Genomic DNA, 14,911 nt, shown 5'->3' on the forward strand with positions numbered 1-14,911 from the left:
TATTTATGTTCTTTTGTGTTTAACATTTATATTAAAGACATATTATTAAGGAGATTTTAAAGAACCATAAAAAATTGCCGTTTTGAGCGTTTGAGAGTCTTCACTGGCTGAGGTTGCGTATAGTCCAAGGCAATACTAGGGCTGCCCCGTGAAAGTGGACGAGTTGAATCATCAGTCGGAAACCCGCCAGTCGACTGAGATACTTCAATTCAAGCAGTTGTTTTTGGCGGTTTTTTTCAGTCAGTGTGCATTAAAATAACAAGATAAAACAGATAGAAGCTCACAAAATGCACAGGGATAACATTTCAATGAGGGTAATCAATATGGGAATAAACAAGGGGAATTAAGTATATTTTGGGTTCACGGCTCTCAGTGCGCCCCAATCGCCATGGCCCGTTCATCAAAATAAAAAATTTTAAGACAATGTGGGGACGGGGCACAGAGAAACGGGGCTCCATAGGGATGGGTATTGTTAAGATTTTAACGGTACCACTACTCTTACTAATACTATTTGATCCAGTACTTTAACGGTACTCTTTCCGGATATTTTAACATTTTTAAGAGAAAAACTAAAACTAGATAAGAGCAGAATTAACACTGCTTTATTTTCTGTACATTATGCATGGATGCATGGAGAGGCGGCAGTCAGGAACACCTGGCCCTGTAGTATATACCATAATCCAACACAGTGACGTGGACAGGATTAACTCAGACATGATGCGGGACATCCTGTAACCTTTAACCTACATTATGTGACATAACAAGCCAAAATACGAGTAACTTCAGTCTTAACTGGTAACACACCCAATCCAAACAGCTCTAGTAAACACAGGTTTATCTATGTTATGTACGTATGTACGTTATGTAGTCTTGAAGCGAGAATCTCTTTTAAGAACCTTGAGTGGCCAGGATACTATTCTGAGAATGATGCTTACTTTTTGAATTTAGCAATGGTAGAAGAGCCCATTTCTTTACATTTAGTGTAAACTGTAGCTGTATTTGAAGCATAGGTTCATTTGTTTTCTACCCAGGCCTTAGTATAACTGTTCATTGCACAACCTCGCTGAACGCTTTACTATTGAGAAACTTACCACTCTGCTGCAACTTGTCACTGACTAGATTAAAAAAACCCAATAATACTTCTGTTCAAGTGGATCACATATCAGTCAAAGGTTGAAATGCCCAGCCTAACCCAGTTGCGTATTTTAGCGGATTTGGGGAAATCATTAGATACTGAATCCTTACCTGAAACACCACCAGTCTACTGTATTGTTTGTACAATGGTTAAACTTTTTTTTATGTTTTATATTGTCCTTTTCTTTATTTCGGTCCTTTCTTTCTATTTTTGATTTCTATTTTTCTTTAATGTCTTTATTGCACAGCACCTTGTAACGCTGATTTTGAAAGGCGCTTAATGAATAAAACTGACCTACTTACTTACATACTATGGTGGCAACGCCTGAGGATGGGTACCGAGCAGATTGGTTAATTACATCGAACAAGTAAACGAAAATAAACCAATCACTCAATCAATCAGGAAAAGAGCAAAACACAGCTCTGTAGACAAATATCTATGTTACTATCCCCATCCATCCATTCCCATTTGGAAGCATAGCAACGACAAGTAAAGTTAAAGATGCTCAATTTGATAGTCGACCATTTACTGCTTTCATTCTGCACACACACAATAAAAAGGTAAATAATGTAATTGCTTTAATATATGCATACACGTTATCGCGTATATGAAACGTAATAACACAATCCCACCATCAGCTTTATATATACTTGTGTTACTTTTCTACACACTTATAGTGTCTTTTCTTTAAAAGAAGCCTATTGATGGGGTAATCAATATGGGAATAAACAAGGGGAATTAAGTATATTTTGGGTTCACGGCTCTCAGTGCGCCCCAATCGCCATGGCCCGTTCATCAAAATAAAAAATTTTAAGACAATGTGGGGACGGGGCACAGAGAAATGGGGCTCCATAGGGATGGGTATTGTTAAGATTTTAACGGTACCACTACTCTTACTAATACTATTTGATCCAGTACTTTAACGGTACTCTTTCCGGATATTTTAACATTTTTAAGAGAAAAACTAAAACTAGATAAGAGCAGAATTAACACTGCTTTATTTTCTGTACATTATGCATGGATGCATGGAGAGGCGGCGGTCAGGAACACCTGGCCCTGTAGTATATACCATAATCCAACACAGTGACGTGGACAGGATTAACTCAGACATGATGCGGGACATCCTGTAACCTTTAACCTACATTATGTGACATAACAAGCCAAAATACGAGTAACTTCAGTCTTAACTGGTAACACACCCAATCCAAACAGCTCTAGTAAACACAGGTTTATCTATGTTATGTACGTATGTACGTTATGTAGTCTTGAAGCGAGAATCTCTTTTAAGAACCTTGAGTGGCCAGGATACTATTCTGAGAATGATGCTTACTTTTTGAATTTAGCAATGGTAGAAGAGCCCATTTCTTTACATTTAGTGTAAACTGTTGCTGTATTTGAAGCATAGGTTCATTTGTTTTCTACCCAGGCCTTAGTATAACTGTTCATTGCACAACCTCGCTGAACGCTTTACTACTGAGAAACTTACCACTCTGCTGCAACTTGTCACTGACTAGATAAAAAAAAACCAATAATACTTCTGTTCAAGTGGATCACATATCAGTCAAAGGTTGAAATGCCCAGCCTAACCCAGTTGCGTATTTTAGCGGATTTGGGGAAATCATTAGATACTGAATCCTTACCTGAAACACCACCAGTCTACTGTATTGTTTGTACAATGGTTAAACTTTTTTTTATGTTTTATATTGTCCTTTTCTATATTTCGGTCCTTTCTTTCTATTTTTGATTTCTATTTTTCTTTAATGTCTTTATTGCACAGCACCTTGTAACGCTGATTTTGAAAGGCGCTTAATGAATAAAACTGACCTACTTACTTACATACTATGGTGGCGACGCCTGAGGATGGGTACCGAGCAGATTGGTTAATTACATCGAACAAGTAAACGAAAATAAACCAATCACTCAATCAATCAGGAAAAGAGCAAAACACAGCTCTGTAGACAAATATCTATGTTACCATCCCCATCCATCCATTCCCATTTGGAAGCATAGCAACGACAAGTAAAGTTAAAGACGCTCAATTTGATGGTCGACCATTTACCGCTTTCATTCTGCACACGCACAATAAAAAGGTAAATAATGTAATTGCTTTAATACATGCATACACGTTATCGCGTATATGAAACGTAATAACACAATCCCACCATCAGATTTATATATACTTGTGTTACTTTTCTACACACTTATAGTGTCTTTTCTTTAAAAGAAGCCTATTGATGGGGTTTTTTGGGGGGGGGGGGTTGTTGTTTTTCTGAACTCACCAGCTCAATGTCTCTGATTTGGCTGAACGCGACGGCGTCGCTGAGCGTTCGCGGCGGGTACTGGGCCAGGTACACGCGCTCGTCGCTCAGGACCACGTGCATGTACACCCGCTTGACCCGCTCGGAGACCACCACGCACGGCTCGGAGGCCCGGATGCGCTCGTACACGTCCCGCTCCGTGTTCCGCTTCAGGAAGGAGTCCAGCTTGCTGTTCCGCGGGAGGAGCGCGCCGCCGCCGCCGCCGCCGCCGCCGCCGCCGCCGCCGCTCCCCCGCGCCGCCCCGCCGGCCATGCACCCGGAGCCGCGGACGCCCGCACGCACTCGGGGAGGGGGGAGTCGGGGACGGAGCGGCGCGCTGCTGCGCTGCTTGTTTTGCTCGTCGACCCACCCCCCCCCCAAAAAAAAGGCAACTGTTTTGCAGACTTTCCTCAAGAGTTTTTTTTTCCTAATTCGTCATATTTGTATTATTTCTTTTCTCTCTTCACAAAGTTGACATCTCAACAATTCTTCCCAAGCCGCGCGCTGAGCTGACTGATCCCTCGTTCTCTCCATGGCAACGGGCGGTACCCGGGCCGCCCCGGGGGGGCCTCTGATTGGCTCGTTTCGCGGATCGTTGATTGGCTAAAAGCCTGACGGTTCCCAAGTAGATCTATGAAAATGGCGATTACTATGAAATGACAATATAATCATAAAATACGAATTGGAATGCTTTCCGAATAGTATATATAGTATATTCATTCGTATTGTAACGCTGGGTATACGTTCCTGTTGATCTATTGTTGTTTTGCAATGTTTTATTGAGGGAGCTGTTCGCCATAGCGGATCATTTGTAGGAAGTTCTTCCGGGGCGGGATAATTGGGGTTAAGTGGAGGTGCGTCGGGGCGGAATGATGGAGACGAGACGCAAGTAGGGAGCCAGCGAGGCAGCCACCCTGTTTCATTCCGTGGCTGGGGACACCTCAGCCTCGGGTTAGCTGCTGCTGCGGCAAGGAAATAAAAGCCGGGCTCGGGTTGAGCTATCGAACGCATCGTCTCCTCGCTGTTCTTCTCCATCCGTTCAGTTACCCCGCAACGCTACAATATATATGAATATAGTAATATTATATAATATATAATATTCCAAAATAAATGCTACGTTTAATCGTTAACTTAATCATTTATTGATTTTAAGGAATAATTTGGTCCTTTTTTATGTATTACAACTAATAACATTTTTTTTGTGTGTGTTCTCAATGATATGAGGTGGCTGACATTGTACCTTGAAGTGTGTAGAATTGTAATTCTACATAAGTACTCCAGGTAAGTACTTCCAGGCAAAAGTACAAATATCCTGACACAATATGACCCGAGTAAAGGTTCTTGCGCTTACGGTAATTGAAGTATTAAAGGTGTCTCTTGGAACGTCATATACAGGCTTTAAAAAATGTCAACTCCATTACAGTATAATGTATGTATTTTATCAAACAGTGTCGCATATACATAGCACTGCTAAAGATGTCTGATTTATTTGATTTAACAATGTTGCTTTACTCACAATTCTTCACTTCTTTTAGCATTTTCAAAAATTATTTTATCATAACTTGGGAGCAAATGAATTGGGGTTTTCTATTTGTCCACTTACATTTCTTTCATTTAAATAAAAAGGTTCATCAGAAATATGTTTGATCTAAAGGTTGATCAAATAAAAGCAAGACATCTGTCACACTTTTCAAAGAGAGCACATGGGAGATATAAAGGAAAAGATAGATAGCAACAGCTTACATAAAAAATAGGCAATATATAGGAAATGTGGAAATGTCCAATAACACCGAACTGTTAACTGTACACGATCAATGACAATTTACATTAAACCTAATGATAAACAACAAAATATATATAACCTAAGAAAAAGAAAAAGCAAAAAAAATAAATAAACATAACCAATAGCCTGTCCCATATACGTAACTCTATTCCCTTCTATTTTGTACCCCACTTTGTATTTCCTTTTTGAGTCTTTTTTTTGTTTTTATTTTATTTTATTTATATTCTATTCACTAACTGCATTACGTTTTAGGAATCCGTTAGTTTCAGTTAGTTAGCTAGTCAGGAATTAGGTTAACTATTATGTTCAGTCTAGGAACTATTGTGCATAATCTCTGGGTGTGTTGCAAAGACATTTCACTGCATATATGTATGAAAGTATGTATATGTACAATATGTGACAAATAAACCTCTTGAATCTTTAATCTTGAATCTAATGACAAAGAAGTGAGCAGTGAACCAGAAAGCTGAACCTAAGATGAGAGGAAAAAATAACATAGAATTGGTCATGTACAATAAAACATTAAATATTAGTAGAATTAGTAAAATGGGCACAAAACAATGGAAATGAACGTATTAAATAAACCTATTAAACAGTGACAGTGTCAAAAAAATCAATAAAAATAAACAAAACCTCTAAAATGAGCGGGGAGCAAATAAAGAGTTCATGATCGGACGAAAACCACTTAGTATGGATACATTATTCAAATAAATTTGCTTTTTTTGACGTTTTAATGACGTCCAGGCCTATTTAATCACAAACACACCTCAGCGTGTCGGGCACCCTCTAGTGGATCATAAAAGTAGTTCAAACCAAAAAGCCAACAGTAAACCAAGAAATTATAAACCAACATCATCCTTCAATGTCTAGAGCCAAGACGAGTCTCCACCGTGGAGCCATACTTTTCAGCAGAACTGTCATATGCATTACAATCTGCACACAACAATTAGAGCACATCATATGCATGTGCTATATGTAACATGCACCCAATTACAGTAAAATCTACATCTGGCTGTTTAAGTACCTCACAAAAGCTACAGGTTTCATGAACGTGTCACATTAAATAGCAATAACCCATCCTGCTTTCATAATACAGTTTTATGGTTCCTTGTACTGCAGTTTTTTTTACTCCCTATATGGCTCAGTTTACTGCATTTGATTGCTTTATTGCTGAGCAAATAATCATAATTTGAAAACAACAAAAAAGTGTTATTGCTACTGATGGTTTAGGCTGATGGTAAACCTGAAGCATTTTGGTTACACGACGGTTATACTCCTTTATGCGGCGTATCAGAATCAAAAGGAATCAAAATTTGAATGAGTTTATTCAAAAATTAAAATGATCAAATAGAATAAAATAAAATAATATATAAAATAGCCAAATATACGCAAATAGCCCAAAAATACAGAAAATACAAGTCTCTGTAGTGTGATTGGGGGTATAATGGGGCTGTACACATCACGGGAGGGTAGTTGTCATCCTGAGAAGTAATTGAATTTTAGAATGCGGCAACCTGTTTGACACCTTCTGTCTGTCAATAGCCGTAAAATTGCCATCTACTGAAGACCACAGGGCCCGAGCCACTATCACACCGGATCTAAGTAGGGATGGCAAATTCAAAACTTTGAAACGTTCAAAACTATTTTTTTCAAAACCTTTTCAAAATTGCTGTCTCTACACTGGCATCTACTGGCAGAGGCTACCATCCCCAAGCACAATACCTATATTGTGAAACAGTTTTCATGCATACGCAATCAAACTGTCACATATTTCTGTAGTTCTTGTTGGTTCTTTTATGAAGACTACTTCTTATCGTTCTAGTACGACATGATGCTACTGTCAGTGTGTTGTGATTTCCTATCTATGTCATGGCCCTTGGCTGACTGCACCGTTTCAGTGAACAGCTTGGTGTTGCAAGGCTTTTAGAGCTCCACGAGTATCTTCACCCATCCTGTGTGCCTTTACTTAATGCGTCGTGTGAGTGGCTGAAGTAAAGACTCCCAGAAGATCATCAAGACCCAGAACACCGTAGTTGGTGAGAGTGACGGTCAAAGTAAGGGACATCTTCTTAATGTACTCTGGTGCATTATCCAGCAAAACCTAATGGATAAGACACTGGCTTCCGAAGCAAGGGATTGTGGACTTTGAGTCCCATCTGGGGTGCTTGAAAGCAGAGTGGCTCCCAAGGAGTCAAGACTCTTGCGATTCCTGACCAGCACTTTGCTCCAGCTTATGTGAGTCATGAAGCCCCAGTGGTTAAGTGGTAAGTCTTGGTCTCCTAAACCAGGGATTGTGGGTTCCTGTCTGGATTGTTTTAAAACAGAGTGGCACAGTGGAAGTGTGCTTGGCCCATAACCATCATCTGCTAAGGCCTTTCCTACCAAAACACATAGTTCAGGATGTCAACTGATACTTGAGTTGAAGAGAGCTTACTTCCTATGAACAAATGATTTACTCATTGTTGAAACTCATCACTAAATTAGTTCCAAGCAGTCAATGAATTGCACTTTCTAGGCAGTCAAGGCATCTGTTGAAGCATGTGTGGGTAGGAAAGGGAAGGTCTGAGCAGAGGATGGTTTCAATCCATTGACCTCTGGGTTATGGGCCCAGCATTCTTCCACTGCGCCAGTCTGCTCCCTGCAGCCCTGCTGGGACTTGAACCCACAATTCGTGGTGTAATTCGACTGCAAACGTTGGTCTGGGTGATTAGTAATGAATCATAAATGACACAAAGGGGTTTTTGACTCAGACTCCGCCATAGGGAGTGAAGTGCTCAAGAAGAATAGCCGCAAGCGGCACCCAATTAACAGACCTGGATGGATTACATGGCGGTTGCAATATTCGGAATATTGTCTTAACCCGATTGTGATCGGCTTATTCAAGTGCATAACTTTTCTGCCTGCCGCCATCATACTTTACAAACCCTCCATTTTAAAACAAAGAATAAACAAACAAACAAAAACATTTGAACAACCACCATGATGTGAATTTAATGCAGTGGTGTATGTAATGCTGCATTGTAAGGCAGTATGTACTGCCATTTTTTTATTTTGGTGTATAGGCTTTATTTAGATAGATTCATTGTACATTCATCTTTACGCCTCACCGCTTATTTCAAGTTATAGTACAGGACTGTGTATCTCATATTTGGACATGAACTTTTTATTGTTCTGATCTTTTTTTTCTGTTATCTTAGATCATATCTGTTGGTTATCATTAGCTTTCGTGTACATTGGCTGATTTGTAGTTTTATTTGTTGTTATTATTATTGTGTTATTGGTATAGTTAACTGTTAAGTTTATAGTATATCGTCCAAATCTAACGGTTCGGTTTATTGTATATTTTCCATACGTTCCATGTATTGCCTTTTTCTTTTTTCCATATTTTTATTGTAGTGCATTATTATTTTGTCTTAGTGTGTGCTGCTGGGACATTGTAATCTATCTATCTATCTATCTATCTATCTATCCATCTATCTGCAGCTCCCCATCGGGAAGACAAGGGAGCTGGTGGTGGCCTTCGGACGGAGCATTATTCGCCAATGCACATTATTTTATTTAAAAAAGGCCACAAATACAGAGTATAAAACAGGATCAAACTTAAAAAAGAAATCCCAATCCTTTAAAATGGTAGTGTTCACCTTTAGCCACAAGTGGGAATAGAGAAGCGAAAACCAGTGCCCAGAGTTTCCGTTAGAAAAAAATGGTGCCGGTCAACGTGTGCGGGCAGATTTCAGTGTCCCGGACAAATGGGAGATTTCGGTCAAATATTACCTTTATTTATTGAACTTAAAAACAATTGATAAGCAGGCTACACAAAGAATGACATCATCAGGGCATGTAGATGTATAATCTTTTTTAACTGAACATTCAACATAAAATAAGTCCTGTTAGTAATCGCTTTTGACAAAATAAATAAATAAAAATTACGACTTGAAATCCAATCATTTCCATTCGTGAACAATAAGTAACGAGTGCAGCCTCTTCAATTAACATTTCACTCAAATAACATTTTGATCAAAATCGAAAACCAAATAAACAACTAATAAAGTTTGTGGGGTTGTCCGTCTTCGTCGGGACGTCCCGTCGACACATTGCACACAATGAATATTTGGCGTCGGCTTTGGGTCGGAACGTCAATATCCCCCAAAAAATGCCAAACTATGGATGTGTGTGTGTCCCAACGACACAGCGTCTTCCTGCTGCTCCTCAGAGTTGTACATGCTACGGCTCCGTCTCCGCTCCGTGTGTTTACTGCGTCTACAAGCGCAACCTGTCCACCGGGGAGGGGGCGGGGCTTAGTTCCATCTCGACAAACGTGATTGGTCAGAGGTGAAGCGCTCGGCTCAGCTTCAGATCATCCACGCTGATTGGCTCTCCCTTGCAACTTGCCGAGCGCGGAAATGGACAGATCTGTGGAGTTTTTTAATTATTATTATTATTTTTTTTAATTTATCGAAATGATGCAGCCAGCACCAATTCAAATTGTGCTCGGAGGGAATTCTTTTCATTATACCAAAAAAAAAAAAAAAAAAAAAAAAATGGAAAAAGGCATTTCAAGATTCACTTGTGACGGCATTTTCATGTACAGACGTCATCAACAAGCTAAAGATCATACCACGTCTCTTCTCATGAATACCAAATTGAAATGTGTTATCTGAAAATAAATAAATGTACAATTTGAAGAAAGTCGTTTTACTTGACATAAAGACACAATTCTGAGGCACTTATTTGATCAATACCGAAGTGTTATTGACAACGAGTGGCCAGCGTCCTCTTGTGGACCTAATCGCCATGAAAGAAATGTGTTCAATTCAACATGGGTTTATTTGTCTGGCACAAGAACTCGAACAATCCACCAACTTTTGTCCAAAACAATAATTGATGATTAGATTATTATGTAATTCATATAAGTAATTATGTTTAAAAAATGTATAATGATAACAACAATGGAATATACCTATTCTTGTTATGGCCCTTTCCCTATGTAGAACTTTGAATTACCCATCTGTATGAAATATAATTTGTCTTGGGAGTTATTTTAGGTATTTTCTTGTCACTTTGTTAATATATTAACAGTGTAAAATGTCATTTTCTTAAGTAAATTTCAACTAATCGTTTGTCCCATCGATTCAAAAGAAAGTTACAAAATCAGGGCATTGTATTATCAGTGTCACTTGACAGTGATATATAAATCATGGTTTAACATCGAAATTGTGAAAACAGATACAAAACAAACCAAAACAAACAAACAAACAAACAAACAAACAAACGGAAGTCAAGAATCCCAAATGGCGGACAAGTGATTAAAATAGAAAACACATGTATAAAAATGTATTTAAAAGAAAAATAAAAGATCATTTAAACAGTAATTTCACAATTAAATACACAATTTAATACATTATTTTGAACCTCGAGAAGGAAAGACGCAAATGTCTTTTGTTTGTTAAATATATATTTATTTATTTTTAATAGAAAATATATTAATTAAGTGACATTAAACAGCGAACAGAGATGCAAACGCACGATCGTGAAAGCTTTATCCTAACATTAAAAATAGTAATCAAATCAAACAATAAACAAATAGCGACGTTCGAAAAATCGTCAGGACAGGTTTTCCGCTCGTCACAAGCGAGGGACGGGATAATGACGTCACCCTGAGGGGTTCCTCCGCCCCTTCTTCTTGTGGACGTCCTGCCCTGCTGCGTTCGTTTAGCCTCGGAAATCGGTAATTCTTCTCGCTGTTCCCCCACTTCTGGGCTTAATGTGCAAGACACAGCTAAAACACAGGCGCCTCCAGAAAACGTGTGTCTTTGTTTTCCAAACGACACGACGCGTGTCAACGTAACATCAAGACTGCGGAGTAGTTTAAAACGAAGTCGGACGTGTTTTCAATGCCCGCGCCAAGGGAACGTTGCTCACCCTTAACTGTGCGACGTCAGATGTGACGTCTCGGTAAACTCGGTTCCGAAGGATGTGCCCTCCTACTTGCGATCGTTCTACACAAATGGCCGTTTCTTTGCCCTTCTCTTGAGTAGGGGTTTGGAGTTTCCCGAGTTCCGACGTCATTGGAAGGCAGCATAACATCATAATAAATCAAAGGCAAGGAACCGGCCCGATGATGGACAACGCGTTGCACTGTTCATGCGGCGTTATTACCCAGTAATATATCCAAGTAATACATCCCAGTAATATATCCTAGTAATACATCCCAGTAATATATCCAAGTAATACATCCCAGTAATATATCCAAGTAATACATCCCAGTAATATATCCAAGTAATACATCCCAGTAATATATCCTAGTAATACATCCCAGTAATATATCCTAGTAATACATCCCAGTAATATATCCTAGTAATACATCCCAGTAATATATCCTAGTAATACATCCCAGTAATATATCCTAGTAATATATTCTAGTAATACATCCCAGTAATATATCCAAGTAATACATCCCAGTAATATATCCTAGTAATACATCCCAGTAATATATCCTAGTAATATATTCTAGTAATACATCCCAGTAATATATCCTAGTAATATATCCTAGTAATACATCCCAGTAATATATCCTAGTAATATATCCTAGTAATACATCCCAGTAATATATCCTAGTAATACATCCCAGTAATATATCCTAGTAATATATCCTAGTAATACATCCCAGTAATATATCCTAGTAATATATCCTAGTAATACATCCCAGTAATATATCCTAGTAATACATCCCAGTAATATATCCTAGTAATATATCCTAGTAATACATCCCAGTAATATATCCTAGTAATACATCCCAGTAATATATCCTAGTAATACATCCCAGTAATATATCCTAGTAATATATCCTAGTAATACATCCCAGTAATACATCCCAGTAATATATCCTAGTAATACATCCCAGTAAGATATCCTAGTAATACATCCCAGTAATATATCCTAGTAATATATCCAAGTAATACATCCCAGTAATATATCCAAGTAATACATCCCAGTAATATATCCTAGTAATACATCCCAGTAATATATCCTAGTAATACATCCCAGTAATATATCCTAGTAATACATCCCAGTAATATATCCAAGTAATACATCCCAGTAATATATCCAAGTAATACATCCCAGTAATATATCCAAGTAATACATCCCAGTAATACATCCCAGTAATATATCCTAGTAATACATCCCAGTAATATATCCAAGTAATACATCCCAGTAATATATCCAAGTAATACATCCCAGTAATATATCCAAGTAATACATCCCAGTAATATATCCTAGTAATACATCCCAGTAATATATCCTAGTAATACATCCCAGTAATATATCCTAGTAATACATCCCAGTAATATATCCTAGTAATATATTCTAGTAATACATCCCAGTAATATATCCAAGTAATACATCCCAGTAATATATCCTAGTAATACATCCCAGTAATATATCCTAGTAATATATTCTAGTAATACATCCCAGTAATATATCCTAGTAATATATCCTAGTAATACATCCCAGTAATATATCCTAGTAATATATCCTAGTAATACATCCCAGTAATATATCCTAGTAATACATCCCAGTAATATATCCTAGTAATATATCCTAGTAATACATCCCAGTAATATATCCTAGTAATATATCCTAGTAATACATCCCAGTAATATATCCTAGTAATACATCCCAGTAATATATCCTAGTAATATATCCTAGTAATACATCCCAGTAATATATCCTAGTAATACATCCCAGTAATATATCCTAGTAATACATCCCAGTAATATATCCTAGTAATATATCCTAGTAATACATCCCAGTAATACATCCCAGTAATATATCCTAGTAATACATCCCAGTAAGATATCCTAGTAATACATCCCAGTAATATATCCTAGTAATACATCCCAGTAATATATCCAAGTAATACATCCCAGTAATATATCCAAGTAATACATCCCAGTAATATATCCTAGTAATACATCCCAGTAATATATCCTAGTAATACATCCCAGTAATATATCCTAGTAATACATCCCAGTAATATATCCAAGTAATACATCCCAGTAATATATCCAAGTAATACATCCCAGTAATATATCCAAGTAATACATCCCAGTAATACATCCCAGTAATATATCCTAGTAATACATCCCAGTAATATATCCTAGTAATACATCCCAGTAATATATCCTAGTAATACATCCCAGTAATATATCCTAGTAATATATCCTAGTAATACATCCCAGTAATATATCCTAGTAATATATCCTAGTAATACATCCCAGTAATATATCCTAGTAATACATCCCAGTAATATATCCTAGTAATATATCCTAGTAATACATCCCAGTAATATATCCTAGTAATACATCCCAGTAATATATCCTAGTAATACATCCCAGTAATATATCCTAGTAATATATCCTAGTAATACATCCCAGTAATACATCCCAGTAATATATCCTAGTAATACATCCCAGTAAGATATCCTAGTAATACATCCCAGTAATATATCCTAGTAATACATCCCAGTAATATATCCAAGAAATACATCCCAGTAATATATCCAAGTAATACATCCCAGTAATATATCCTAGTAATACATCCCAGTAATATATCCTAGTAATACATCCCAGTAATATATCCTAGTAATACATCCCAGTAATATATCCAAGTAATACATCCCAGTAATATATCCAAGTAATACATCCCAGTAATATATCCAAGTAATACATCCCAGTAATACATCCCAGTAATATATCCTAGTAATACATCCCAGTAATATATCCTAGTAATACATCCCAGTAATATACCAAGTAATACATCCCAGTAATATATCCAAGTAATACATCCCAGTAATATATCCAAGTAATACATCCCAGTAATATATCCAAGTAATACATCCCAGTAATACATCCCAGTAATATATCCTAGTAATACATCCCAGTAAGATATCCTAGTAATACATCCCAGTAATATATCCTAGTAATACATCCCAGTAATATATCCAAGTAATACATCCCAGTAATATATCCAAGTAATACATCCCAGTAATATATCCTAGTAATACATCCCAGTAATATATCCTAGTAATACATCCCAGTAATATATCCTAGTAATACATCCCAGTAATATATCCTAGTAATACATCCCAGTAATATATCCTAGTAATACATCCCAGTAATATATCCTAGTAATATATCCTAGTAATACATCCCAGTAATATATCCTAGTAATATATTCCGCGCAGGCGAAACTTCGCCTTTAAATGCGCCCTGTTATTCTGCGTTACAGGAAGCGTGAGGGGCGTTTCCTATTAGTGGTGAAAGGTTCGACTCTATTATGGGACTCGGTTCTCAAGGAGTCACCCCGTAAAAAAAAAAAAAAATAAATAAAAAAAGATTCGTTCATTTCTATCGACTCTTCGTTCGTCCGCTCCGGTCGGTATAATTCACGGTGCGCGGAAGAGGGCTTTTCTGGGTGAACGGTGAACCGGAGGCAGAAGGGCCGGTTGCCGAAGCTGTAGCTCTCGCGATCACCATTTAACGCTTTAAATAATCACTTCGTCGCTTAACTATCACAACCTATCCATAACACCACTTCATTCACATGCCACTTTAAATGCACATATCTGTATATACATAGCCATATTCCTTCAACCTATTCCATTTTATTTCAATTTATTTTTTATTGTATTTT

General features: G+C 37.5%; 1 protein-coding gene across 1 annotated transcript in view; it reads right to left on the reverse strand.

Moving 5' to 3' along the window:
• Nucleotides 1-3,705, reverse strand: part of cUnh12orf56 (chromosome Un C12orf56 homolog) — a gene marked incomplete at its 5' end in the record, with an annotated part of 31,471 nt that extends 27,766 nt beyond the window's left edge. Inside the window, one exon of the mRNA XM_080022672.1 lies at nt 3,415-3,705. Within this exon, the coding sequence (XP_079878798.1) occupies nt 3,415-3,705 (291 nt within the window). The remainder of the gene's footprint in view (nt 1-3,414) is intronic.
• Nucleotides 3,706-14,911: the final 11,206 nt, after the last annotated feature.

Source organism: Zeus faber (assembly GCF_960531495.2).
Source record: "Zeus faber genome assembly, chromosome: 21".
NCBI classification, from domain to species: domain Eukaryota; kingdom Metazoa; phylum Chordata; class Actinopteri; order Zeiformes; family Zeidae; genus Zeus; species Zeus faber.